General features: G+C 42.1%; 1 protein-coding gene across 5 annotated transcripts in view; it reads right to left on the minus strand.

Moving 5' to 3' along the window:
- Positions 1-14,122, minus strand: part of PTPRT (protein tyrosine phosphatase receptor type T) — a 465,371-nt gene that overhangs the window by 265,725 nt on the left and 185,524 nt on the right. For all 5 annotated transcript variants that reach the window (XM_021535473.3, XM_021535470.3, XM_021535472.3 and 2 more), the window contains exon 6: positions 12,668-12,842. In XM_021535473.3, coding sequence (XP_021391148.1) covers positions 12,668-12,842 — 175 coding nt within the window. The remainder of the gene's footprint in view (positions 1-12,667; positions 12,843-14,122) is intronic.

The following is a 14,122-nucleotide window of genomic DNA, read 5'->3' on the forward strand; positions in this document are numbered from 1 at the left end:
CACCAGAAGTGCCTGATAACCAGTTAAGGTGAATCTTTCTTTGCCACTCAATACTTCTCTTTTTATTTCAGGTTTTTATGATACAGAGAGTTTCACAATACCCTGCAGACCACAACACTCCTTCCAGCTTTCCCTCTCCTGGGCTGTATCTCTGTTTATTTCCAGTTTAAAACTCAGCCCTTTAAACATATTTCTTGATCTAGGCTGTTCCCTAGGAAAGACTCCACAGTATTACACCAAAAATCAGTTCTTTATTTTTTCACAAAATGCATTTTGAGGCAATAATAAATGCTAGAAATTCCAATATGCTGCACAGTGTGGTGTTCACCCTGAGAGCTGCAATGATGGGTGATAGGTGCTGGTATTTCACAAAAAGCATTCCAGAGCCTGCGAGAGAAACTGGGGAGGATTGAAACTACCATTCATTACTGCTGAAAAAATGAAAGGGAAAAGGGTGGGAGAGGCAGCACCAAACAAAATCTGAGACTCATTTACTCCAAAAGAATATGTATAATGGCCAAACTACCAGCTCAGCTCACTGCTGGGGACAGTCTGTTGCCAGATCTCAAAATACTTTCCATGCTTTATTCCTGTCGGAGTTAAAAGACATAAACATGGAAACAGAAGGAATTCTGAAAACAAATTTTAACTACAATCCCACTAGAAATCTGGGAGTTTCACCTCCTGGGTGAATTCCTGAACAAAGCTGAGAACAAAGGTGACAGAGCTGGAGCTCAGAGCTCTCAGAACAACAAGGTCACACACAATATCCCTTCATCCATCCTTCTGCTCACATTTTTGCTGGACAATTGTGTTGATAGAAGAGCACAGGATTCCCAAGGCACTCATATACAGATCCAAAGCCTTGGGATGGCAGGTGGAGCAGAAGTCCCCATATTCCCTCAAAATACCCAAAATTTAACATGCCAGGGAACACATTTTGGTGCTGTGGAACAAGTTCAGCCCTCATGGAGTGCAGGGTTAGAAATGTGGTGCAAGAGCATGTCACCACAGGCCCCCAGCTGGGTAATAATTAGCATTGACTCCATGATTGCAGAAGGCTGATCAATTGCTTTATTATATAATTCTTATACTATATTATACCATGCTAATTAAGAAACTCAGTAACCCTCACTGCCAGTCCAACACAGCTTTGACCTAACTGGTCAATCCATCCAAACACCATTACCAGTGTCCAGTTGAGAAATCACCCTTTGGTAAACAAATCTCCATGCCACATTCCACATTCACACAACAGCAGGTGCAGCAAGTGGAGATAAGAATTGTTTCTCATTCTTTTCTCTGACTTTCTCACAGCCTTCCCCAGGACAATGCCTGGGAAAGTCTGTGCCTGCTCTCTGTGAAGAGAGCTGCTGCCACAAGAGCACACACAAAAATCCTGCATGTCCTGATGCTGCTGAGGCAGGACGGGAATGAGAAGACTCCACTCAGAAGGCTGTGAGAGCAAAACTCTGCTTTATTTCAAAATGCATTGCTCTTTATACAGAGCTTCATGCAGACCAACTCCATTGGTCCTGAAGTGAAAACAACCCACAGCATTGGTGCAGAGTGCATGACACACAGTGTAGAACTTAACTATAAACAATGTGAACAACAAGAGAGATAAAGAATTATTTACATTCTTTTCCAACAGATTCCCAGGCTTCTGCATGGTTAAAAACTCTCAGTTTCTCTCTTTGACTGAATCTGAGAATGACACATGTCCCAGCTGCAAAAGCTTTTCTGTGGCACAGAAATCCCTTCTCAAAGGGTGGACTCCAGGTCTTTATTTCTGGGACTGACACCAAAAGGCTGTTTGATTAAAAATAATGTTACATTTAACCACACCTGAGCTGAGAAGTAGTGACTTCCATCAAGTCTCCATTAGTTATTTGTGAGGTCTCCAGGATACTCTCTCAATAATTCATGTATTATTTGTTACTGTTTGATGCAGAAGTTCACCATGTAGGGAATGATCATGGAACAAGTGCTTTTCCTTAACCATGCAGGACATGTTTATAGTGCCTTTCCCTGTATCTGCTGAAGAGGTTTGTGTTAGAATTAGTAAAAGAAATTTTAATAACATTCATGTGCTTAAGAGTTTCCCCATTCCACAGCAAGAGAGTGCAAACCTCATAAGGAAAATTATTCATTGTGGAAACAAAAGAAAATATTTCACAAAAATACCTGAAAGTCCTTTTTCCCCAGAACTGACTGCAGTTCTTCAACAGAACAAGGGACCTTGTAAAGACACTTAAGACACATAAATTAACCAAACAAAGCCAAGATTGTGATCAATACAGGTTCACATTCAATACTTCAAGATTGATTATATTTAGAAGAAAGGCTTAAGATCTGTTAGCTGCAAAAGCTGGAAATATCCCACTCAAATAAGGTATAGATGCTACACAGGGAAGATAATTAAGTATTTAAAGAGCTTATCTAAGGCTGGTGAGATTTTCCATAATTTAAAACCTTTCAATCACAATCTTTTTTGAAGACTCTTCTCCTTTATTTATACAGTAGTGCTCATGATGCAAGAATGACTTGTGAATTCTGTGGCCTGCATTTTACAAAATGTCGAATGAGATTAAACATTTTTTTCTTCCTGTCATGACAGCTGTAATTGAAGTGAGATATATGAAAAATAATAAAACTTCCTTATGAGTGTAGAGCTCCTACACCTGAGGCTGAGCCACACAAAAAATTCTCATCCTCTCTGTTGAAAGTAAATCCTGGAAGAGAGAATAGTTTAGTCCCTATTGAAACTATCACAGCTCTAATGAAGGCTATTAAAATTCCCTTTTTGCTCAGGAAACACCAATAATTCCACTCTAAGGACTGTAACAGTACTGTGATTCCATAAAGATGAGATATAAAGACATTATGGTGAATTTGAGGATAATTCAATACCAGAATTTTTTTCCTTAGTCTCCTTGACTAAATGCAGTCTCAGCTACTGCTGAATCAAATTCCACTGGACAGGCTTTGAGAGGACCTTGCATGTGGGGAAAAAGTTCTTTCTTGGAGACAAAAAATGTATTTTTCCTAATTATTCCATTTTAAATACTGTAAGAGAAATTAATGAAACAGTCTTAAGGAATCCTGGTGGTTATATATATATATATAAAATTTTATATAAAATGTTTGTTTATGACAAGACTTCAATTCTCAAGAGCAGTTCAGTTTGTAACTACAGCAATAAAACCTTCCACAAGCAGAGTGATTGCTGCATGCTCTGAATGGCCTCACCAAAAGGCAAAAAAATCAATGTACCAAAATTCTGAGTCATTCTTGAAGCACCATATTCTTGACACAAGTGAAAAACAAATTTTCTTCAAGGCTCCTCAAGTAGGATATAAGTAAGGTTAAGTAAAAGGGAGGTGGAGGTGGTTAAGTAAAAAGGAGTAAACAATGTAAGAGCGAGCACAGAAGTGTTTATATTTAGAGTTTCAACCTCAGAATCATGGGAAATATTGATAAATCACTATTTGATGAGAAATCTGGGTCAGAAGACTCAGTAATACCACGTTGCTGATCAAAAAGCAGCAGGATATGGTCAGCAGTGCTCACAAGGGTCAGTCAAAAAGTCAGCAGCAGCAGCAGCAAAAGAAGGTTTTGTTTAATGTGAAGGAAAGAAAAGAGAAAATTGTGGAAGCAAGTAATCCAAACCTCTTCCATTTTAATTTGTGTCTGTACCCTGCTGAGGGAACAAAGAGTTTGTAAGTTGTAGTCTGTCATGTAAGTCAGTAGTAGCTGCAGGGTAATAAATAGGACAGTAAAGCATATGCAAAGTCTGATTTATGGGATCCAAACAGAGAGAGCCCAAGTCTTGCAGCTATTTGCATCTTCCTCACATGCAAACAAGCACTGATGGAAAGTTCCCTGCTGAGAAAAAGAGAGAGAGAGGCAAGAGATGCACTGGAGAGAAATGTGTTAAGAAAAAACATGAGAAAGAGGACTGGAGTAATTTCTTTAGACAGGGGTTTTGTGTATCTTGGCACCAGAGCAGACCACAACCACACAATCACAAAAGGGTTTGGATTGGAAGGGACCTTAAAATTCACCTCATTCCAACTCCCTGCCAAGGCAGGGACACCTCCCACTGTCCCAGGCTGCTCCCAGCCCTGCCCAGCCTGGCCTTGGGCACTGCCAGGGATCCAGGGGCAGCCACAGCTGCTCTGGGCACCTGTGCCAGGGCCTCAGCACACTCTGAGTAAAGAATTTCATCTAATCTAAATCTCTTCTCTTTTAGTTTGAAACCTTTCCTGCTCACCTTGAAGGTAATAGGGCAGCTCTCCAATAGGCAGTGTGGACTTTTGGGAGCCAGGAAACATCATATTATGGGTTTTTCTTCTCAAATTCCTAGACCAGTTAATAAAATAGCTGCAGGATTTACTGTAACCATCATCCTGTTGCTCAGCAGGTTTCTGGTCTTAGATCTAAAGCACCTTTAAAAGTCACAGCTGGACAGGAGAGATGAGGAGGCTGTGACCTAAAGCAGTCTCCCAGTACCAGAGGAGATATTTACCATGGCAGAAAATCAGCATATCAGAGCAAAGCTGGAAAGCAGTGCAACAGGTTTGAGGGGGTGGTTCCATGAGAAGAGTATTTCATCAGCTTGCAGCTAGAATGGATGCTGGGAAATTATTTGCTTTGAAAAATGAAGCATTCTTCAGCTGGGTAGAGATGGAAAAGGAAGGCTGCAACATCTCCACTCCAAACTGCAGCTCTGGCTCTTTCCTTGTCTCACAATCTCAGTGAATTAACTTCCAAGTGATCATTCTTTCCTTAACACTGCAACAGGCTCTTCAATCTCTTCATTCAGATAGGACAAATGCAAACATCACCAACATCAGCTGCTCCCTGGAGTTCAGTTACACTGGCTCAGAAAGCAAATCAGCTCAGCTCCAGCATTCAGAGCTAAATGCTATGCAAACATTAAAAATCCCATTCACCTGAATTCCTGACACAAGCTCCTGCAATGGTCTCCATTTGGCACCACTCACACACTTCAAAAGCCTTCTGCCAGCTCCCACATTGGAAGCTGGGAAGATTCTGGAGCTGCCTTAATGCCAGTGTCCTTAGCCCCATCAGTCATTGTTTACAGAGCTCCCATCATATGTTTCATCATGAACTTTCAACTTTTTTTGCTTCAGGATTAGAGGCTCAGCTTGTAAATGCCAACCTCTAAACCAGCAGAGGAGTTTAGCCTTGCAGAGTGTGTAGTGGTGTGTTGGAAGGAGGGAGAAGAGTGTGTGTGGCACCCAGACCTGGAATCTCTGATGGCTGAACACCCACAAGAAGAGATTGTTAAAGAAAGGGTTAAACCTCACCACAATCCATAGTGCTCCACGATGTATAAAACAAAAGAAAGTTAAGTTCAGTAAGTCAGGGCAATGTAAAGAAACAACAAATAATTTTAACTGTTTTATATCTTGCCTTGCAGCTTGTTTAAAAACAATAAAAATAAACTCTGGGCACATGTTTCACACATCCTAAGAAACCCAAGCGTGCACTGTGCAGACTCACAAGATGCTGCCAGCAAAAAATGAAAGCTCAAATCAAAGCAAAGAGAGCTGGGGAATTCATCAGCACTTGGCTCAGGGAAAAGGTTGTCCCTTCCACAGGTCATGTTCAACTTCTTAATTCAGTGTCCTACAGCAAATGCAGGATTTTGCAGAGAGCCTCTTAGCTGGAGGAAATACTGCATGTCTGAAAGAGATCAGTATCTGAGCTTCTTTAGCACCTGGTGCTGCAAAAATTTTAAAAGTTCCAGTAACCACATTGGCTTTAGGTATTTGCACCTACAGAAACAGTTTTCTCTTTTCTTTGGAAATTAATTGGTTTGTCCCACACACGAGATCTACATGTTTCACTGTATTGCAAATACACCCTTTTTTTTTTTTTGCAGGTTTATTATTAAAGATTCTCATACTAACAGTCATCTGTTCTCACTAAGAAATCTGGTGCATCTTATCTTGCATTTCACATCAAGTAAAACTTTTTTTCTGTTTTTTGTGGGTCTTTTTTCTGTTGCAAAAGAAATCTATTTTGGTGTGAAAGGGGTATTCCTGCCCTGCTGAGTTAATAGCTCATGCTCAACAATTATATCCCATAAGTGCCCAAAAAGTGCCCAAATCTGCCTGAACTATACCAGATTCTTCATCAACAGCCATGAATGGTGACAAAAGACACTTCAAGCGAGTTTTCTTGAATAGAAAGCAGTTAACAGCATTGTAACCACAGGGTGGATAAATTAGGAACAGCATTAGATCCTATTTTTCAGGAGAAGCCAGTTAATAACTTCCCTACAATTAAGCAGGCAGAGGAAGGATGAGCAGAAGAGAGTTAACTATGAATATGACTCATCTTCTGTGCTAAGTATTTAAGTTCAGTCATAAGCAAAAAAAAGTGTAATTTAGAATTTTAATGTCACATGAGCATCATTAATAATCAATTTGCATGAAAACCTGTCCTTTAAAAAGGAACAAAGAATGAAAAGTTGCCAGGTTTGTTTGATAATGGCACATAACGTGTGGTCATTCACTGCAAGGACACTTCAGGCAGCAAAGGCAGAGGGCTGTGTTCTTGGAATTTTATGTTCTTTTCTGAGTATCAACAGTCCTGAGTTAATTTCTATGCAGTTGCCTTAAACCTCCTTAATAATTCTAACCAGAAACGGAAAGGTTTGCATGTGTATCGTGCATTTAGTCAAGACACTCAGTGGTGTGATAGAGAGCCATTATCATTTCCCAGGTTGCAAAAAGGCTGCTGAAAAGAGAAACAAAATGTTGGGAAAAATATAGATTGAATTGAGAATACGCCATTAGTTTATGAACTTGTCTTGTATCCCTTGTGGCTTTGTATTCCTCCTGAATATGTTTGTTTACATCTTGATGATTAATATAAACAAGAGAAACCAGGAAAACGTATTCTGGACCATTACTGCAAGTCTGTGTGGCACTGGATGCAATGCTGAAAACTGGATCCTTTCTATGAACTGCACACTTATCACTTCTCAAGGAAATGGCTTCATTTCCAGCTCTGTTTTGGGAGTTAAACATAAGGAGAGGGAAATATTTCCTTTTGAGAGGACTCATGTTTCATACTACTGAAAATCTACAATACAACAGCTTTGTCTTCCATCTCCTTCATTGGCTTCACAGATATTAATTTGGATGGAAAGAAGAGAAATTGCAGTTACAGCATTTGGTGAGTGTTTGTAATTTCTTTGCCTCTTATTTTCTTACCACGCACCCACCCCATGATTAAAACTGAGTTAAAGCAACTGCTCCTGAGCTGCACTGAATTAGAGAGCAGTGACAAGTTCAGGTAATTACCAGCCAGTGCCAGCAAAGGGATTGTTACATTCCCTGCACCACTATGGAAGAAATAAAGGCAGAAGTGGCTTTCCCAGACACTCTATTAATGACAGAGCCACTCTCCCTCATTCAGATATTTCCCAGGCAGCACAGCCCTGCCAAAGAGCCTGGATGCACCTCCCATTCTGGGTGTAGTGCTCAGAGGAGCTGCATCCTCAGGTGTTTGAGCAGGTCTGCACTCAGCTTCTCACAGCACGGCGCTGAGCCCTCAGCACTGGCTGCACTCGTGGAAGCTGGGAGGAAACAGGCAAAGAGAGAGAGGCAGCCCCATGACCTGTGTCCTGACACTGCTGGGAGCACCAGCCAGGGACTGCCTCCTGCTCACAACCTGGAACTTTGAGGGCCTTGATTAATGGGCAGAATTCAAGAAGATGAATTCATTCGTGCCCAGAAACTTCTGTGATCTGGACGAGTCTGATAAATTCAGATAGGAATCTTCGCACCTGCCAGCTGCTTATTAATGCACATGATAAAAATGCTTTTTTTAACAGTAAAATCTAAACCAGACATGCCACAGCTGAGTTTGTCTCCCAAAGAGTTCTAAGGACATGGGACATGGTTTTCCAGCCACCCTGATGACAAAAGAGGACAGTTCCAATACAGAACCTACTTTTCATATCAACACCCCATCTCCTGGGTGAAGTATGGGAAATTGAGCATCACCAGCAGAGGTTATATTACCCCATGATGGCAAGGATGTTTTTTGTGTCTGTTTTAATGAGCACGTTTGGCATGACTATCTCAGGGCATAGAACTATCTGTGTATCAGGCATGAAAATATTTAAAAAAAAAAACAAAAAAACTAAACCAATATTTAAAGGGTCCTTTTCATATTCAGCACATCTCTCCAGAACAGCTCTATAGGAAGTGAAAAACTTGGAGCTGATGAGTCTCCTCTATGATTACATGGAACTATCTCTTCACCCCAGGAACACATTCCACAGTATGTTACACACACATGAGTCACACTCTTCCATACCCACACTGAAATTCGTGTTTGCAAGGAAATCAGTGCAGAGCCTGATGTGACATTTCTAGAACCAGCCCAAGAGCAGGCTCAGCTGAAGAACAAAGATGTTTTCATTTCTTATGACTTTTAAGCTCCAGAAAATTCTTTCTCCTAGTGGGTCTTCCTTCTGTTGAATATTTAACTGAAACTATTCTAGAGTCAGTTCCAGTAATAAATACTGGGACAGCAAAATACTTGCAGAGCTTTTCCTTGATGAGTCTGTCTTAGAACCGTAAATCTGAAATTTTCACAGCATATTTCATACTGGAGAATCTTCCATATAAGGATTTATTTTAATAGGAAATTATTTATCATGTTTTTCACACCTGAGTATTTCAACTCTAACAATTTGACAGGTTTTTTTGATTCAGTTCATTGCTTAGTGCTTTTGTCTATGTTGTTTTCCTCTGTTTTGTGGTTTGGGGTTAGTTTTATTTTGTAAATTCTGGTGTCTACTTTTAGGAAGAGACTCAATCATTTGAGCAGATTTCAGCATGTACCTGGTGAGTTAATAAACAGATGGTGGAATTACAGGGATGAGCATCACACCAGAAAGGACCCAGAGAGAGAATGGTAAACAACTGTGACAAGGAGCCCACCTCTCCCTCTGGTGTCACTCACAGCATCAGCTCCTCATGTTACTGATAAAAGCCTGATAAAAGCAAAAGTGAGCTGTCCCAAATATCACAGCGATGGCAGAAAGCTTCTCAGGTAAGAGGCAAGTTATTTTTCCAGCCAAACACTTTGAAAATCAACTAAGATAAAATTGAAGAGAGCTAAAACATCCCCTTGGAGGTCTGTGGAGAGGCTGGGCTGAGGCTCCACAGGCTCCTCCTACCCCTGTGGCAGCAGAACAGACCCTACAAAAATGCCAGGAGCCTTAAAAGGATGTTAAGGTAGCAACAGGTAGCAGGGAAGTAATTTTGAGAGGCTTCTGGAGAGTGAAAACCTCAGAAAAACTGATTCATAAAAATAGGATATAGATGCTGTAATATTCCCTCTTTATCAGCTCTGCTTGGATTCTTATCATGTATTGAATGATTAATTTGGGCATCCAGAGTACCTGAAAGGATCAAGGAATAAAAAAACCCAACTGCAAATAGTCTTCCATACACCCCCACAGAGTTTAAAATGTTACCCATAACCTTACCTAATGTGACAAGTGTCCTTGGAAGGACACCAGCATTAATACAGACCTTAAATGATAAAATTCTAGCCAATTTCCACAGTATTTTAAACAATATTTATACAAGCAAGGCCTACATTTTGTTCAGAATACAAGTAACTGCCATGCAGCTTTTACTTAAAAGAAAATTACAGGCAGGAAATGTTCCATTCAGGTGTGAGCAGCGTAGTGAGACACAAAATCTCTGGAGTTTTTTTAAACTGCCCTGTACAAAATTGTATTAAATTAATATATGTGCACCAGTGAGAGAGAAGGGATAGAGAAGAGCTATTTCCACTGGAGCACCAGAGGATGGCAAGGGGGGCAGATGGAAATGATAGGTTTTTCTGGCCTGGCTATTATGATTGGAGAGTGCAAAGAGAAGAATAAATGTATTGTCATTTATTCAAGCCAGAAGACAGAGAAGCATTAGCACATACAGCAAATAGCTGCCTAGAGAACAGCATTTTCACAGGATTACAAATGTATCTCCTGCCACTAAACATACCAGAATAATTTGGAACTAATACTGTTATATTCTTTTGTATAAAATTGCCAGTAATTTCTTTTCAACAATACATTGCTCTTAGTGAAGATGCCCACAGACAATCAAGGTGGTGTGTTTAATTTCACTGATCATTCCATTTGCTGAAACAGGTATTTACTGTCCAATTTGGGGTTTAGGAGTATGCACATTTCAAAGTAAAACCTCTGTTTTGATATCTACCAAACTTTTTCATTCAATATTGAGAAATGTAAACTACATTCTGTTCTAAATGTTCCAATAAAACTTCTTATGAAGAGGAAAGCAAACAGATCTTTCAATTAAAAAGCTTACACAGACACACTTTTAAATCTTAATCTTTGTTGAAAAAACACCCTGTGATTTTCTGTTCCTCTGATCAAGAGAAAGCACATGAGAAGCAGAGATTTAGCTTGGATTTAGCAGGTTTAGGAGCAGGACTACCAATTGAGCAAAACCTCAATTACAGGCTAATTGAATGTATGCTCAAGTACATTATTACAATTCAATAATCATCTCTTCAGAATTAAACAATTCCAATTTGCTTTCATTTCCGCCTGTGCACATGCATTACAAATTTGCTGTTATTCACACTAAAATTACTCAGGCTGGTTGGAAGCTCAGTGTATCACAGGGTGGCACCAAACTGACCTCAGATGAGCCACTTAACCTCACCTGCTTCCTCATCAGGGGTGAGGAGCAGGATGGGACCTTCCCACAACAATTTGATCCTGTTGAAGTTCCTTCCAGGTGGGTGCATGGCTGAGCAGCCCAGCAATGCAGCCATCAGCAACTCTCCTGCTGGACATCCAGCTATTCATGGTTTTAATTTATTCTTTTATTGTTTTCCCTGCTTGTATCAACCAACATTAAGTTCTCAAGCTGCAGCAAGGGAAATTCAGGTTGGATATTAGGAAAAAGTTTTTCATGGCAAGAGTGATAAAGTTCTGGGATGGCTGCTGGGGAGGTGGTGCAGTCCCCATCCCTGGGTGTGTTTAACAAAGCCTGGATGTGGCACTGGGTGCCAGGGCTCAGTTGAGGTGTTGGGCTGGGTTGGACTCAATCATCTTGGAGGTCTCTTCCAACCTGGTCATTCTGTGAATTCTGTGAGTTCCAGGCACCCAACAGAGCTGGAAATGCTCTGATAGCTGCTTGCTCTGGAAGGCTGCCTCTGTTTAGCTGTGGTACTATCCTAGGTGTGCCACTCCTGGCAGCTCAATTCCCTTTTAATTGTGAATTAATTCCCCCAGATTTGAGCAAGATACAAGATCACTAGGTGTGTTGCAGAATTTCTGAGAGAGAAAGGGCATGATTTATGTCTGGAGTGAGAATTGAGCTGCCCCTCAGACCAGGCCCTGATAAGTGCCTTGGTGGGGCCTAAGAGCCTTTGACGCAGTAAGAATTCAGTTGTGGTGCAGTTAGAATTTCTATTATGTTAAGGTAACTACAAAGTAATGAGCTATCTGAGTGTGAATTAGGGTAGAGCTGCATTGTGAAAAGCCTGACCACCTTAAGACAAAGACAAACAATGTTAGCTTGCCAATGAGATTGCCTTTGTAAACTGTAAACTATGTAGAAGTGTATATAGACTGCCACCTTCTCTCAAATAGAGCGTTGCATTAATCATATTGGTTTGATGTGTGTTCTGTCCTGTCCAGCTTTCCTGTTATCTGAGGTCCCTGAGTTCACTAGGTGGGAATTAAAAGCACTTGGCATCCAGCACAAGCATCCTGCTCATGATCTCTGTAATCCAAGCATCTGCACCACACAACACTGCAAGGCACAACAAAGGCATCTGATCACCAAAGGACAGATCAGCTGGCAGAAAGCAGCACAGTGGACAACTTGATCCCATTTCTACAGCAGTTTTCATACCCTGCATTTAGATAATAAATTATACCCTGTGAGCAGACCCAAACTTCCAATTCCTCTCACCCCAAACACAGAATACCTCAGGAACAACTCAGCCACCTTCTGAACTCACCATCTAAGACTCAGTGAGCACTCCAGTGGTGCAGCTCAAGGTAAGCTTAAAAAATAAATAAATAAGAACCCAGCAAGGGGATAGCACCTCACCACCTTGTGAAGGTGAGATTAAGACACCCCTTGCATGTGTCAGGCTCTTGAATCGTGGTAATTAACATGGCTAAAATCCAAACACCCTTCAAGAACTACTGATGCTTCTACTCTGGACTTCAGGGTGTCAGCAGAATCAATCCCAGCATTTACTGCCAGCAGCCCTGAGCAGTCTCTGCTGACATACAGTGCTCCACCACAAGATTATTTCTGCCTGATAAAATACTGGAAAGGAAATCAGCTTGTGAAGCTGACTGACAGCCAAACTGTTCAGCTGACTACAGTAAAAGTCTCTATAGCCACCATATTTTACTACAAAGCTTTACAGAGAGGGCTGTGTCCAAACTTTGAATTCAAATACCCAAGATACCGACTCCAACTGACGTCACATTCACCCGTTTTCCTTATTTCAACACGAATGAAATACGGTCCAACAGAATGCCAGTTTTTATGGACACTTATCCCCCAGGAGGAAAGACTCCTTGTGCACGAGTATGATTTGCTCCTACCTTTGACGATGAGCTCGGCGTAGTTGGAGACGCCGGAGCCGCCGTCGGAGCGGATGACGCAGCGGTACTTGCTGATGCTGCGCTGCGACGTGTCGGCCACGCTGACCGTGGCCGAGAAACGCCTGTGGTTGACCACTCGAGTGACCATCAGGGCTGTGTCCCTCCCGTTCCACTGCTGCAGAGGCAGAGAGAAATAATGCCGTCATGGAGACAGGTAGGTTCTGCGTTGGTGCATCCATGTGTAAGTCTCTCCTTGGGGTGCGTAAGGGAGGTCAGAGCTCCGTGTTCACGTTGCTGGGAGAGGATTTGGACAAGCACAGTTTTCAAGGCAAGAATTCAGCCATTCCCTCAGGAAATCCACAGGGCTGTGTGTGCTGGGCCCTAAATATTCTTATACATAGGTGAGGGTGGGGAGGCCCTGGCACAGGGTGTCCAGAGCAGCTGTGGCTGCCCCTGGATCCCTGGCACTGCCCAAGGCCAGGTTAGATGGAGCTCTGAGCAACCTGGGATAGTGGAAGCTGTCCCTGCCATGGCTCACTGGGTGAGCTTTAAGGTCCCTTTCAACCCAAACCTGTGATTCTATCATCTATTTAAGTTTGCATTTCTATTTAATATTTGAGATACATCTGGGCTTTTGGTGTGTTCTAAGGATACAAAGAGGGTAAAGTGTCTGGAAGGGAACCCATATGAGAGGGGCAGGACATTGAGGACACTTGGCTTAGTCAGAGTAGGAACTCTGTGACAGGGACAGGAGCCAGGGAATGGCTGGAGCTGTGTCAGGGCAGGTCAGGCTGGAGGTCAGGGCAAGGCTCTTCCCCAGAGGTGCTGGCACTGCCCAGGCTCCCCAGGGGATGGGCACAGCCCCAAACCTGCCAGAGCTCCGGGAGCGTTGGGACAGCGCTGCCAGGGGTGCCCAGGTGGGGCTGTTGGGGGGTCTGTGCAGGGATGGGGCTGGGCTGGGGGGTCCTGTGGGGCCCTCCCAGCTCAGGATATTCCATGATTTTAAGATTAGTTCCTGCAAAGGCTGCAGAGGGGCAGCTCTGCCTGCCACTGTGCAGTTCCACCCACGGTAACTAGAGGCCCGGCTTGGATGTGAAAACACAACAGCTGAAGGTTTTGTGTTCACCTGGGAAAACACTACAAATGAACAGATTCTGTAAATTTGGCCTTTCCAGATGCAAAACTCTGATTCTGGACCAATTTAAATAAATTGGTTGGATGAGCAGACATCCTTGTATAGCCAGCATTCCCCAATAAACCTCTCTACCAATGCCAGACCACATTTTTCCAACTGGAAAAGGGACAGATGACGAATTAGCCAGAAATTGTTCTCCACATTGTAAACACCTCAACTTGCTCATTTGTCCAGTTTATTAGGAATTTCAAAGAAAAGCACATTGCTGTTTTGGCAGTTTCTACTAAATGGTTTTTAGGGGTGTTTCCAAGGCTATTTTC

Source organism: Lonchura striata, chromosome 17, assembly GCF_046129695.1.
Source record: "Lonchura striata isolate bLonStr1 chromosome 17, bLonStr1.mat, whole genome shotgun sequence".
NCBI lineage: Eukaryota > Metazoa > Chordata > Aves > Passeriformes > Estrildidae > Lonchura > Lonchura striata.